The sequence below is a fragment of the Salmo trutta genome, chromosome 18 (assembly GCF_901001165.1).
Source record: "Salmo trutta chromosome 18, fSalTru1.1, whole genome shotgun sequence".
In the NCBI taxonomy this organism is placed as follows: Eukaryota; Metazoa; Chordata; class Actinopteri; order Salmoniformes; family Salmonidae; genus Salmo; species Salmo trutta.
Genome location: NC_042974.1, coordinates 42,605,179 through 42,619,839, shown reverse-complemented (window position 1 = coordinate 42,619,839; position 14,661 = coordinate 42,605,179). Strand labels below are relative to the sequence as shown.

The 14,661-nt window shown below is 44.1% G+C and overlaps 1 protein-coding gene across 3 annotated transcripts in view; it reads left to right on the top strand.

Moving 5' to 3' along the window:
• LOC115153327 (heterogeneous nuclear ribonucleoprotein L-like) overlaps nucleotides 1-14,661 on the top strand; it is a 58,880-nt gene that overhangs the window by 42,495 nt on the left and 1,724 nt on the right. The window contains exons 4-12 of one of the 3 annotated variants that reach the window (XM_029698654.1): nucleotides 4,393-4,478; nucleotides 4,733-4,829; nucleotides 4,960-5,032; nucleotides 9,004-9,075; nucleotides 11,927-12,138; nucleotides 12,365-12,486; nucleotides 13,090-13,291; nucleotides 13,869-13,926; nucleotides 14,038-14,136. In XM_029698654.1, coding sequence (XP_029554514.1) covers nucleotides 4,393-4,478; nucleotides 4,733-4,829; nucleotides 4,960-5,032; nucleotides 9,004-9,075; nucleotides 11,927-12,138; nucleotides 12,365-12,486; nucleotides 13,090-13,291; nucleotides 13,869-13,926; nucleotides 14,038-14,136 — 1,021 coding nt within the window. Of the gene's footprint in view, nucleotides 1-4,392; nucleotides 4,479-4,732; nucleotides 4,830-4,959; nucleotides 5,033-8,994; nucleotides 9,076-11,926; nucleotides 12,139-12,364; nucleotides 12,487-13,089; nucleotides 13,292-13,868; nucleotides 13,927-14,037; nucleotides 14,137-14,661 lie in introns of all 3 variants that reach the window. The other 2 variants (XM_029698655.1, XM_029698653.1) reach the window with 2 other exon arrangements.

Genomic DNA, 14,661 nt, shown 5'->3' with positions numbered 1-14,661 from the left:
TGACACTCCTAGGACATCATGTTACACAATACATGCATTTTTTTGTTCGATAAAGTTCATATTTATATATAAAAACAGCATTTTACATTGGCGCGTGACGTTCAGAAAATATTTTCCCTCAAATACAGCCGGTGAATCACCGCCACAATTTACAAAAATACTTGTCATAAACGTTGATAAAATATTGAACTGTCATTCAAAGAATTATAGATGAACATCTCCTTTATGCCAACGCTGTGAAAGATTTCAAAAAAGCTTCACGAGGAAAGCACTCTTTGCAATAATCTGAGTACTGAGCTCAGAAAAATACACTAGTCTATACAGATAGCCGCCATCTTGGAGTCATCTAAAATCATAAATTGCATTAGAAATATTCCCTTACCTTTGATGATCTTCATCAGAAGGCACTTCCAGGAATCCCAGGTCCACAATAAATGTTGTTTTGTTCGATAAAGTTCATCATTTATGTCCAAGCGCGTTCAGTTCAGCTACTCCAAATGTAGGAAGCGCGCGGACAATGTCACAACGAAAAGTAAAAGAAAGTTGTATTTATGTTCGTTCACACATGTCAAACGTTGTAAAACATCAATCTTTAGGGCCTTTAGAACGTGAAGATTCAGTAATATTTCAACCGGACGGTTCCTGTGTCTTGAAAAACGTTTTGGAACAGAGGATCCACCCTCGTGAACGCGCACCAATGAAGTGATGTAATTCCCTGGCTCACCAACTTCCCCACCTTCTCATTCGGTCTCTGTTCATCGTAGACGCCTCAAACAACTTTGTAAAGACTGTTGACATCTAGTGGAAGCCTTAGGAAGTGCACAATTATTACTACGTCACTGTGTATTCAATAGGAAACGACTTGAAGAGAGCCCATGCATCCAGATTTCCACTTCCTGGTAGGATTTCTCTCAGGTTTTTGCTTGCCATATGAGTTCTGTTATACTCACAGACACCATTCAAACAGTTTTAGAAACTTCAGAGTGTTTTCTATCCAAATAATATGCATATCCTAGCTTCTGAGTTTGAGTAGGAGGCAGTTTAATATGGGCACATATTTTTTACGGAATTGTCAATACTGCCCCCTATCCTTAAAGAGCTGTAAGAAGATAACCACCATCAAGCTGTAGGCCAAAGAGGGCATCTTGTTTCGTCTTAATACCGTAACTTAGGCCTGTATTTCAATACTTATATAGGCTACTGTATCAATCAATCATTCATTCGTTAATGTCATCACACAGCATACGAGTCATTCATGATTTGAAATGCAATCAAGCATTTTAGTTTTCAAATAACAAAGCACACCTTACCTTATTTTTCTTGATCTCCAGTATTTTCTGCAATTAGTCAAATTTATTCCACACATCTGACTTCCCCTTTACCTCCTGAGCAACCAAACATTTCCCCCGTTTTGAGGTTATTCGTCACGTCATCTGCATCAATTTTGTGTTTCGGCGTTCAGAGTTTGTGCTATAGGTCAGGCCCTATTGGTCATGTGCATGCGATGCATACATGTGTCATGTAACGAGAGCAAGGGTTGAGGGAATAGGGAATGTTTAACCGAAACAAATTAGGGATTTCAGTAACCAAACTTTTCAGTCAGAAATGACTGTAATTATTTTTCAGGTTCAGCAACACGGACAGCGCGATAAACACTGTTGTCACTGCAGCAGGGAGGAGAGAGAGACAACGGGTGCTAGTCACAGTTACTAGCTGTTTTTTTTTAACACAGCGCAGCAAGTCTGAGCCCGGCCCGGCACAATGAAATCAATTGCAGTCGGACTCCCTCTTGTCATCTGTGTGTCTTACTTATTTAATCAAACAGTTGCCTTAAAGCATCAGACAAGCTCAGTGCATATAGTTGATTTAATTAAAACACATATGGAAAAATTGGTCGAAAGAACAGACGACTCTCGGTCGACCAATACTTTTTTTTAGTCGAGGACAGCCCTAGGCTGATGATAAGAATACCAGGAAGCTCAGGTATATCAGTCTTCCTCAGATATGGGATGCACAAATAGGCTGAGAAAGGATAAAGCCTTATGCTCTCTCGCTCCAGCTGAGCAGAGAAGAAATAACACACGCAACAACCAAGATAAATATGCAGAGACCGAGATAGGGTTGAATTATGTTATTATTAAGGCAAATAGAGGCAAATTGTCTGATTAGAGAGACACATTCACTCTGTTAGAACATACAAGCATAGAAGTATAACAACACACACTAAAGTACTGATAGATATAAAGTACCAGTCAAAAGTTTGGACACACCTACCTATTCAAGGGATTTACTTTACTTTTACAATTTTCTACATTGCATAGTTTTTGAGAATGAGAGAATGCCAAGAGTGTGCAAAGCTGTCATCAAGGCAAAGGGCGGCTACTGTGAAGAATCTCAAATATAAAATATATTTAGATTTCTTTAACAGTTTTTGGTTACTACATGATTCCATATGTGTTATTTCATAGTTTTGATGTCTTCACTATTATTCTTCAATGTAGAAAATAGTAAAAATAAAGAAAAACCCTGGGTTGAGTATGTGTGTCCAAACTTTTCACTGGTACTGTATGGACATAGATATATACACGCTCCCTTATAGATAAGACATACAACGCCATAGATAGTGTCTTATATCAAGACTAATGGTACTTTAAAATAAATGGATAGCATATAAACTCAGCAAATAAAGTAAGGTCCCTTTTTCAGGACCCTGTCTTTCAAAGATCATTCGTAAAAATCCAAATAACTTCACAGATCTTCATTGTAAAGGGTTTTAACACTGTTTCCCATGTTTGTTCAATGAACCATAAACAATTAATGAACACGCACCTGTGGAACAGTCGTTAAGACACTAACAGCTTACAGACGATAGGCAATTAAGATCACAGTAATGAAAACTTAGGACACTAAAGAGGCCTTTCTACTGACTCTGAAAAACACCAAAAGAAACATGCCCAGGGTCCCTGCTCATCTGTGTGAACGTGCCTTAGGCATGCTGCAAGGAGGCATGAGGACTGCAGATGTGGCCAGGGCAATAAATTGCAATGTCCGTACTGTGAAACGCCTAAGACAGCGCTACAGGGAGACAGGACGGACAGCTGATCGTCCTCGCAGTGGTAGACCACGTGTAACAACACCTGCACAGGATCGGTACATCTGAACATCACACCTGCGGGACAGGTACAGGATGGCAACAACAACTGCCCGAGTTACACCTGGAACGCACAATCCCTCCATCAGTGCTCAGACTGTCCGCAATAGGCTGAGAGAGGCTGGACTGAGGGCTTGTAGGCCTGTTGTAAGGCAAGTCCTCACCAGACATCACCGGCAACAACGTCGCCAATGGGCACAAACTCACCGTCACTGGACCAGACAGGACTGGCAAAAAATGCTCTTCACTGACGAGTCGCGGTTTTGTCTCACCAGGGGTGATGGTCGGATTTGTGTTCATCGTCGAAGGAATGAGCGTTACACCGAGGCCTGTACTCTGGAGGGTCCGTCATGGTCTGGGGCGGTGTGTCACAGCATCATTGGACTGAGCTTGTTGTCATTGCAGGCAATCTCAATGCTATGCGTTTACAGGAAAGACATCCTCCTCCCTCATGCGGTACCCTTCCTTCAGGCTCATCCTGACATGATCCTCCAGTTTGACAATGCCACCAGCCATACTGCTCATTCTGTGCATGATTTCCTGCAAGACAGGAATGTCAGTGTTCTGACATGGCCAGTGAAGAGCCTGGATCTCAATCACATTGAGGGTGAGGGCTAGGGCCATTCCCCCCAGAAATGTCCAGAAACTTGCAGGTGCCTTGGTGGAAGAGTGGGGTAACATCTCACAGCAAGAACTGGCAAATCTGAAGCAGTCCATGAGGAGGAGATGCACTGCAGTAGTTAATGCAGCTGGTGGCCTCACCAGATACTGACTGTTACTTTTTTGACCCCCCTTTGTTCAGGGACACATTATTCCATTTCTGTTAGTCACATTTCTGTGGAACTTGTTCAGTTTATGTCTCAGTTGTTGAATCTTGTTATGGTCATACAAATATTTACACATGTTAAGTTTGCTGAAAATAAACACATTTGACAGTGAGAGGACGTTTTTTGTTGTTGTTGCTGAGTTTAGGTTCCTGCATCCAGTTTGCATCAGCTCTACTCTAAGGACACACAGATGTTCCTACTTTATGAAGTCTCACACTGGTTCTCATTATTCCACCAATTTCACACAGAACCTCTCAAATATTGTGAACAAATTTGTCACAACCTGGTATATTGTCTACGGTGTTGTAGGTGTCAGGGAGAAATGCAGTTTTAATTGGAACATTTATCTTCCAGCTGCAGCCTTGGTGAGAGCTGACTAAAGCCTTCCGTGTGTCTCCATTTCTTGTCTCCAAGGATGTTCTCTACACAGTGTGCAACCCCATAGGCAGTGTGATGCGCATCGTCATCTTCAAACGCAACGGCATCCAGGCCATGGTGGAATATCCTTTCTGTCTAGCTGGTTGGCTGGCTGGCTGGCTCGCTGGCTGGTTGCCTGGCTGCCTGTTAGAGTGTGAGTGTTGGAAGGTGTGACCATAAAAAAGGCATCCACAGGTCAAATTATTCAACCAGCGTAGATTTGTTTTTGTTGATGGTTTTAGAGGTTTTATATCTTCTATCTGGGGACTTGTAATTGTACATTGAGGCTTGAGGTTATTTGGTTGTGTTGCTGTTGTCCTTAACTGCCCCTCCTCACATTTGAGTCCATCGAGTGCGCTCAGAAAGCTAAGGCTGCTCTCAATGGAGCCGACATCTATGCCGGCTGCTGCACCTTAAAAATCGAATATGCAAGGGTAAGTCTATATTCACCACACACAATCACATACATAACGCTTAGCAAATAGTTTTTCTTTAAAATGCCGGAACACTTCCTGATGATCAGCCTCAGCATGCAACAACATATCTGTTGTTTCCTTCCTATAGCCAACTCGCTTGAACGTGATCAGAAATGACAACGAGAGCTGGGACTACACAAAGCCTTACCTGGTCCGAAGAGGTAAGATTCTGCTCCTTGTTCTGTATATGTAGGCTATGGAGTGATCTCATTTCTTAGAAGCTGCTGAGTTAGGGCTATGGGCTGCCATATAGGGCTGTAATTGTGTCAGAGTGTCCATGGGCAGCCTGCAGGGCAGAGTCAGGTTTTCCTCCCCCTTTATCTGAAATCTGCCCAGGCTGCAAACAGAATAGCAGGAGAGGAAAGGATATCAAAGAAGTGTGGCTGTTTCTCTTCTTATTCCCCACAAGCTGTAGATAGATATGCTCTGAGCTGAGAGAGAGAGCGGGAGAGAGAGAGAGAGAGCTGGACTGTTTGTCTTGAGTTTAGTCTGCGTCAGCTGAAATGAGACAGAGAAATTGTGATACTTCTCATTATCCTGTGCTAAATATGCTAACTTGAGACAGACAGATACTGAGTCAGAGGCTGAGGAGAGCACTGTGGTTGTATCATTGCATGAGGAGTGTTATAGTAGCAAAGATGCTGTTTGAAAAAAGAGGAGAGAAATGGCCTGTTGTTGGCTACTCCTCTTTACTACCCTCCCCCCCATCCCACCCCGTCTATGTGAAGTCATCATTGTGACTGTAGCGCCCCCTATTGTGAGGTGGTTAAGGACCAGTATGGACCACAGACCTGCAGTCAACCAAGCCAACACAAGACCGACCCACTGCGCGTCCTTCTCCAAGCAACACACTCTCACATCCGTCTCTCACAAGCCTGCACCTGCCGCCCATGGGAATAGAGAGAGAGGGATGGACGACAGGCTGACCCTGCACAGCAACATGCATCCATCTTCACCCAAACCTCAAGAGAGAGGGAGAGAGACTACTCATTCATCCTGACCTCATGCAACCTCAACATCAACACGCCCAGGACAACACGCCAGTGCCACCTCATGGCTGGAGGACTGGCTGCTTTTAGACTTTATAGACTGGACCAATTTTCTTCTCTTGCTTGCGTCCTGATCGTATTCAGTCAGTTATCTGACTAGTTAAAACCCTTTATATTCTCTCACCAAATAATCAGTAGTAGAAATATCGATGTATTAGTCTATACTATCCCTAGTCTGGACATGCGAACATGAGTGTATTTCTCTCTTTGTCTTCTAGTCTGTCTTAAGTCAGACAATAAGCAAGAAATCTCTGCTCTGTAATCTACTTAAACACCAAGGTGACACTATCTTCTACTGTAAACTACTTTATATTATAGCATTTCTGTCAGTGTCAATGTGTTGAAATGCCTACTGTAGCAGAGAGAACTGTTTAGATTAAATCCTGAACATTGAGTGTCTATTCTTGAATGCACTGTTAATGGGGGTACATCGTGTGGATGAAGAGAGTCACAGTTCCTTAGAGGCCCTCTATCAGAGACCCAAACGTTATATCTCTATCTGAAAGGCATTGCCCTGTGAAAGTCAGCCCCTTTTCTCCTAGTGCATCCATCTACTCAAATGAACCAGGGGACATAGTCGACTGCTGAATGAGAAGTCAGGCGAGATGCTAACTCATTTGAAAGCCCAGTGAGAGGGAGCTAGCCTCCTGCTGTGGCGTCATTCTTAGGACACTCAAATGTATTCCTCCAGCGTCCTCTGTGGACGTCTCTCACCTCACCTCGGGACTGACTGCTTCAGTACCATGCCGCTCTCCGCTTACCTGAGAGGAACATATATTTGATTCACTTTAAATCACCCTCACACTTTTATTATACTGGGTATTGGATTGTATATCAGCATAAGTATAAGTCATGGTTCTATCAGCTGCTGTGTTATGAAGTATCCCACACCATCAGTATATATATACTGTGTGATCCGGTCTGCAGCACCTTTCCTTATAGAGAACCTATATCCCTGGCATTTAGGAACAGGTGTCAACATGGTGGAACAACACGTTAGAGCGCGATGCTCTACGTGCAACAACATGGTGTCTGGTTCACATCCCATGGGGACCAGCCAGAGAGGCTGTCTGTGACATCACGTCCCCTGTGAGTTGCCTTAGCCAAAGCAGGGTTCATATTGCTGTTGCCCACAGCGAAGATTAGCTGCCTTTTTAGCTAGTAGTCCTCCGCAAGGAGACTTTGCTATGACTCTCATCCCCTGGCTCCTTTGGAAGAAATAGCATTCAGCTTGGGTGGGGTAAATAACTAGCAATTTAAACTGAAATTCTAACGGACCGTTCCATAAAAAACGGGAGAAAGTCAGCCAAGAAGAGAAGCAGCGCTTTCATTCGCTAATCATGCTCAGTGCACCAGTTGGCCTGGGAATTATGGTTGCCAAAGCAAATCTGTTCTCTGGTAACTTTACCTGGATAAATAAAGGTTGAGTGCACAGCATGGGTCTGCAGTCTTTCCGAGGGTGTTGTTAATGATGGATAGTTTTCCCTTCTTCTCCCCCCCAGAGGACGAGCAGAGGAGAGGGTTTTTGTGAGGCATGGGGGGTGGGGGTGGATCTCAGGGTATAATAATAGATGCTGTTTGAGGCCTGATTGTGGAGGGAGGCATAGGGCGAGATGGGGGGGGGGGGTAATGATGGCTTCCGCTGGCACAGCAAACAGGGCGGTGAACCCTGCTGTACGCCCCTAATCTGTGACTGAAGGTCACTTTGACTATCTGATGAAAGCTCTCTCTCTTAATAATCCCCCTTATCATTTTACACCCATGCAGCATTTCAGTAGAGTGTGTGTGTGACTGTGCCTTGGCCTGGGGGGACTGTTGTAGATACCACACGGCATCACCCCCCCCCCCCAAGCACAGAGCTGACCTGGCTGCAGTAGTTACATAGATCGGTTCCTGTAAGCTGTAGTGGAGCATTACTGACTAATAAAGGAGATCGTGTTACTTGTAAGTTATAGAGGGGATTTTCAGTTGTAGAGGTAAACTTATTGAACTGAATAATTGGAGTGATATTATCTGGGTTTCCATGTAGAAAAACAGGAGCTCTGATTAATGGAACATGGACGGTTCCCACTGGGGACACACTGGTTGAACCAACGTCATTTAGATGCTGAATTGACCTCTGTGCCCAGTAGGTTTCTTCCATCTTTTCAACTGTATTGTTAGTCTTCTATTTAGGGCTCAGTTGGGACTGCAGCTGCTCTTTGTCCATCCTGTGCCTCCATGTATCTCTCCATGTATCTCTCCATGTATCTCTCCATGTATCTCTCCATGTATCGCTCCGTGGATCTCTCCATGTATCTCTCTGTGATTCTGTGCCAGTTGTGAACTGACTATCTGATGATGCAACACAGGTTGATGTTGTTTCACTTGTGCTGAAAGAGACAACCTGTGCCAGTAAAGCCAAGACCTCAGTGAGAGGGTTGCTGACTGTTCACCCTAGTGATGTAATTCAGGTACTGTTCCTCCACCAATCTTTGTATAGAAATGTAACAATGTTTCCCCCCTGTTTAAAATGTGTCCTTTGTTTTTTCTTTCTATTTTTGAATCTTCTCTCCACTGTTCCTTGCTGAAGGATGTAAATTGTATTTAGTAAAGTAAATTGCCATCGTGATTAACAGTAGACCTACTTTAGGCCTACATGTATTGGTGTCTCCTTCTCTCTGTATGTAATAGTACAACATAGTACTACTGTTCAAATAGTACAACATAGTACTAATGCATGGTAAAGGTACAACTGTGGATGCATTGAAGTCCTTCTAATGCACAGTATTACCAGGATTTATATTCTAACGTGTGTTAATCAATAGCGTTTGTTCCATATGTTGGCTAATGACTATAGTACTGTTACTATGTGAACTTGTAAATGAATGTTAAATGTCGACAGACTTGGGGTATCACCAGTGTATTCAGACTCACCTGTAATGTCACAGGTCTTCTGTCGCTTCTCTAATTATATTATGCTTATTGACCTCCAATGACCTTTTTATCAGCATGTCTATTTGAATAGCTCCTATTTGAATGTGTAGCCCAGAGCCATTTTCCTCATACTCTCTCCCTATGCTGTCAATGTGTTGATGTTTCAGAGCGTGGGAAGGGCAGGCAGAGACAGGCCATACTAGGGGAGCACCCGTCCTCTTACGGAGACAACGGATACGGTAAGATCCCCCCTCCTAACCCCAGCACCAAAACACTACCCTATTACTCAGTGTGCCAACCATATCCCTCTTTGATGTCACGCAGGTTGATACATAGCTATGTTTTCATTTAAAAAGCCCTTTTACAAAAAGTCCCACTGTACCTAACATCATTACTGAACTTTAGACATGAGTTCCCACCCCCAGTCTCAGGGATGGTTAACTCTGGAACTCCTTTGGTCTCTACTGAGTACAGCTTTTAGTTTTCGTGCACCTTGTTTGTGGAAAGATCTTCTAAATGTTCTTAAATTCATTTACATTTTACATTTTAGTCATTTAGCAGATGCTCTTATCCAGAGCGACTTACAGTAGTGAATGCATACATTTCATACATTTTTTTCCACGTACTGGTCCCCCGTAGTGTAATTCAGAAGGCTGATTGAGGAACTTATTTCTGATGAATGTGTATTTTTTTCTTTCTGCTTGCATTTTGTATTTATATTTGGTGCGTCTATTTTCTGTAGTTTATGTAATTCAGGGTTCATCTGTAAAATAGACCTTGGTCTCAGTATGACTCTCTGATAAAAATGAAGGTTAAATAAAGAAATATCAGCCTCCTTTGTCTCTATGTCACACATACTGCTACATTATCCACACTATCCACACATACTGCTACATTATCCACACTATCCACATAGACTGCTACATTATCCACACTATCCACACATACTGCTACATTATCCACACTATCCACACAGACTGCTACATTATCCACACTATCCACACAGACTGCTACATTATCCACACTATCCACACATACTGCTACATTATCTACACTATCCACACATACTGCTACATTATCCACACTATCCACATAGACTGCTACATTATCCACACTATCCACACAGACTGCTACATTATCCACACTATCCACACAGACTGCTACATTATCCACACTATCCACACATACTGCTACATTATCCACACTATCCACATAGACTGCTACATTATCCACACTATCTACACATACTGCTACATTATCCACACTATCCACACATACTGCTACATTATCCACACTATCCACACATACTGCTACATTATCCACACTATCCACACATACTGCTACATTATCCACACTATCCACACATACTGCTACATTATCCACACTATCCACACAGACTGCTACATTATCCACACAGACTGCTACATTATCCACACTATCCACACATACTGCTACATTATCCACACTATCCACACATACTGTTACATTATCCACACTATCCACATAGACTGCTACATTATCCCCACTATCCACACATACTGCTACATTATCCACACTATCCACACATACTGCTACATTATCCACACTATCCACATAGACTGCTACATTATCCACACTATCCACACATACTGCTACATTATCCACACTATCCACACATACTGCTACATTATCCACACTATCCACACATACTGCTACATTATCCACACTATCCACACAGACTGCTACATTATCCACACAGACTGCTACATTATCCACACTATCCACACATACTGCTACATTATCCACACTATCCACACATACTGCTACATTATCCACACTATCCACACATACTGCTACATTATCCACACTATCCACACATACTGCTACATTATCCACACTATCCACATAGACTGCTACATTATCCACACTATCCACACATACTGCTACATTATCCACACTATCCACACAGACTGCTACATTATCCACACTATCCACACATACTGCTACATTATCCACACTATCCACACAGACTGCTACATTATCCACACTATCCACAGAGACGGCTACATTATCCACACTATCCACACAGACTGCTACATTATCCACACTATCCACACAGACTGCTACATCATCCACACAGACTGCTACATTATCCACACTATCCACACAGACTGCTACATTATCCACACTATCCACACATACTGCTACATTATCCACACATACTGCTACATTATCCACACTATCCACACAGACTGCTACATTATCCACACAGACTGCTACATTATCCACACTATCCACACATACTGCTACATTATCCACACTATCCACACATACTGCTACATTATCCACACTATCCACACATACTGCTACATTATCCACACTATCCACACATACTGCTACATTATCCACACTATCCACACATACTGCTACATTATCCACACTATCCACACATACTGCTACGTTATCCACACTATCCACACAGACTGCTACATTATCCACACTATCCACACATACTGCTACATTATCCACACTATCCACACAGACTGCTACATTATCCACACTATCCACAGAGACGGCTACATTATCCACACTATCCACACAGACTGCTACATTATCCACACTATCCACACAGACTGCTACATCATCCACACAGACTGCTACATTATCCACACTATCCACACAGACTGCTACATTATCCACACTATCCACACATACTGCTACATTATCCACACATACTGCTTCATTATCCACACTATCCACACAGACTGCTACATTATCCACACAGACTTCCATATTATCCACACAGAGTTCTACATTATCCACACTTCCCACACACCCCTACTCAGCTGGAGGGTGTAGATTTTCAACCATATCTGAAGGTGAGAGGAGTAGAGACCTCCCAAGAGGCTAGTAGAGAAAAAATAGAACCCACCTCCACACTCCTTTCACCATCAGGGTTGTGTTCATGAGGACCGAACGGGACAAGAAAGTAGTAGCTGATCTCCATGGTTTCAAAATGTTTTCCCCGTTTCATGCCTACTGAGCACAACCCAGGTGGAAGTGAAAGTTGTAACCCCAGCTCCTCCTTTCCCCTTGTGTTATGTATTCCAGGGTCACACTGCCCCCTGCTGCCTCTCCCAGGGAACAGCAGGTACAAGCTGAGCTCCCACGACATCCCAGAGGTGGTGGCCTACCCCCTGCCCCAGAGTTCCTCCTACAACCACGGCTCCAGCTCTGTCGCCATGGTGAGCGGCCTGCACCCCGCCAAGATGAACTGCACCCGCATCTTCAACCTCTTCTGTCTCTATGGCAACATTGAAAAGGTCGGCAGGGGGGCCCACCTGAGGAGGAACTTAAGGGCATCCGTGTGTGTGTTGTGGTAGTTTGTCTGTGAATGAACATTTCTTTTATCTTTTTGGGGGGAGAGGGGGGGGGCAGTGTGTGTTATTCTGTTTGAAGTATTTCTGTTTGAAGTAGGTGTAGCTGAAGGTGCGGGAATCTATTTGAGGATTGCTATGCACATAATGTCTGAAACTGTGTGTGTGGCAGGTAAAGTTCATGAAGAGTGTCCCAGGCACTGCCCTAGTAGAGATGGGGGATGAGTATGCAGTGGACAGGGCCATCACTCACCTCAACAGCATCAAGGTGTTTGGCAAGAGGCTCAATGTCTGGTGAGTGTCCTTGTTAGTACATTAGAGGGAAGCTTAGGACCTGCAGTATTCAACCACGTAATTAATATTATTGTCTACTAGTATCTTATTACTCTTTCTCTGTTATCAAATCCAATTACCGGTACAGAATCAATGTGTGGGGGTACAGGTTAGTCGAGGTCATTTGTACATGTAGGTAGGGGTCAAGTGACTATACATAGATAATAAACAGCGAGTAGCAGCATTGTAAAAACAATGTAAATAGTCTGCGTGACCATTTAATGAATTGTTCAGTAGTCTTATGGCTTGGGGGTAGAAGTTGTTAAGGAGCCTTTTGGACCTGGACTTCAACTCCCTCCCTCTCCATTTCTCTCTTCCTCCTTTTCTCTCTCTCTCTCTCTCTCTCTCTCTCATCTCCCCCTCTCCTCTCCTCTCCTCTCCTCTCCCCCTCTCCTCTCCTCTCCCCCTCTCATCTCCCTCTCTCATCTCCCCCTCTCCTCTCCCTCTCTCCTCTCCCCCTCTCCTCTCCTCTCCTCTCCCCTCTCCCCCTCATCTCCCCCTCTCATCTCCCCCTCTCCTTTCCTCTCCCCCTCTCCTCTCCCCCTCTCATCTCCCCCTCTCCAGTGTGTCCAAGCAGCATGCGGTCATCCCCAGCCAGGTGTTTGAGCTGGAGGACGGCAGCAGCAGCTATAAGGACTTTGCCATGACCAGGAACAACCGCTTCACCAGCCAAGGCCAGGCCTCCAAGAACATCATCCAGCCACCCTCCTGTGTGTTGCACTACTACAACGTCCCCCCCTGCATCTCAGAGGACCAGCTACTGAGGGTAGGGCTGTGATAAGGTCTATGGTGGAGAGGGTGTGAGCAGAGGCCTGAACAGAGGGGTTGAAGGTCAAGGCTAGGGGACGGGATGTAGGGAGTACGGTAATGATTAACTCCCAGAAGTCCATCCTTTGTACTGCACTACTGCAAATCCCTCCTGGCATCTGAAAGTACCAGCTGCTGAGGGTATGGCTGGGATGACAGGGTAGGGTAATGGGAAGGGTTTCTGAGGTCCGTATGGGGTAACGTTTAGCATGGACTCATCCTGTGTGCTGAACTATTACAAGCCCCTCCCCCTACATTTCAGGGGCCCAGCTGGATCTTGGGTATGTGGTTGGAATGAAGGTGCATATCTAATATTTTGTCAATAGGGCTAAGAGGTGAAATTAGCCTGCTACTCTTTTGCTGCACAATTAAAATAGCTTGCATAGAAGAAGACCACCGCTGATGGTTCTGCCTGTCACTCACTGTCAAAGATTTTTGTGGTTTGACCGAGACTAAAGAGATCCACCTTGTGGTTGTGGTTAGAACAGAAGTATTGTCTCACAACAACCTTTATCTCAGCTGTTCTTTTTTTACAGTTATGCTCAGAGCATGATGTGCCAGGTTTCACCAAGTTCAAGATGTTTGATGCAAAGCGTAAGTTTGGGCTTTTTCTTTTTACTTTTTCCATTTGTGTGTGTTCGGCTGTTGAAGGAGTTAAGTGTACCGTCATACTTAAGTTGTCCTTTTCTCCTCTCTTCTTGTCAGCCTCCTCCAAAACCATTTCTGGCTTGTTAGAGTTTGACTCCAAGACACACGCTGTCGAGGTCTTGACCGTCCTAAACCACTACCAGATCAGAATACCAAGTAAGTGACCAGATGGCCTCCACCGTTAGTAGTCGCTCTCAGCAGGATAACGGATAGTGCCACATACAGTCGGAGAAATGCACATAAAATTGGATTCAGACTAAACTTACATGAAGAACTGAAGATAATAAATATATTTTTCATGGGTGAAATAGCATGAGGGACATGTTATAAAATCCAAAGGGGAGAAAGCTGTCAATGCTGTCTGTTCTAGCAGCAGGTGGTTGTTTTTGACATTATTTCTCCTGTCTGTGTTGGTTGGCACCACAGGTGTTTCAGCCTGGCCCTGTGGAATCAGTCGCTATCAGAGAGGGAGATTAGATGTGTGTGTGTGCGTGTGTGTGCTTGAAGTGAGATAGAGGGAGCACACTAGGACAGGAGTCTGTACCATCTGCTGCACACCTTTTCTCTTCCCAGACCGGACTTAACGCTCCCGTCTTCAGAATTCTCCCTGCCAATGTCCCCAGCAGAGTGTGCACGTGTGTGGGCATGCCATATGATCATGTGTGTTTGTTTATGTGTAGA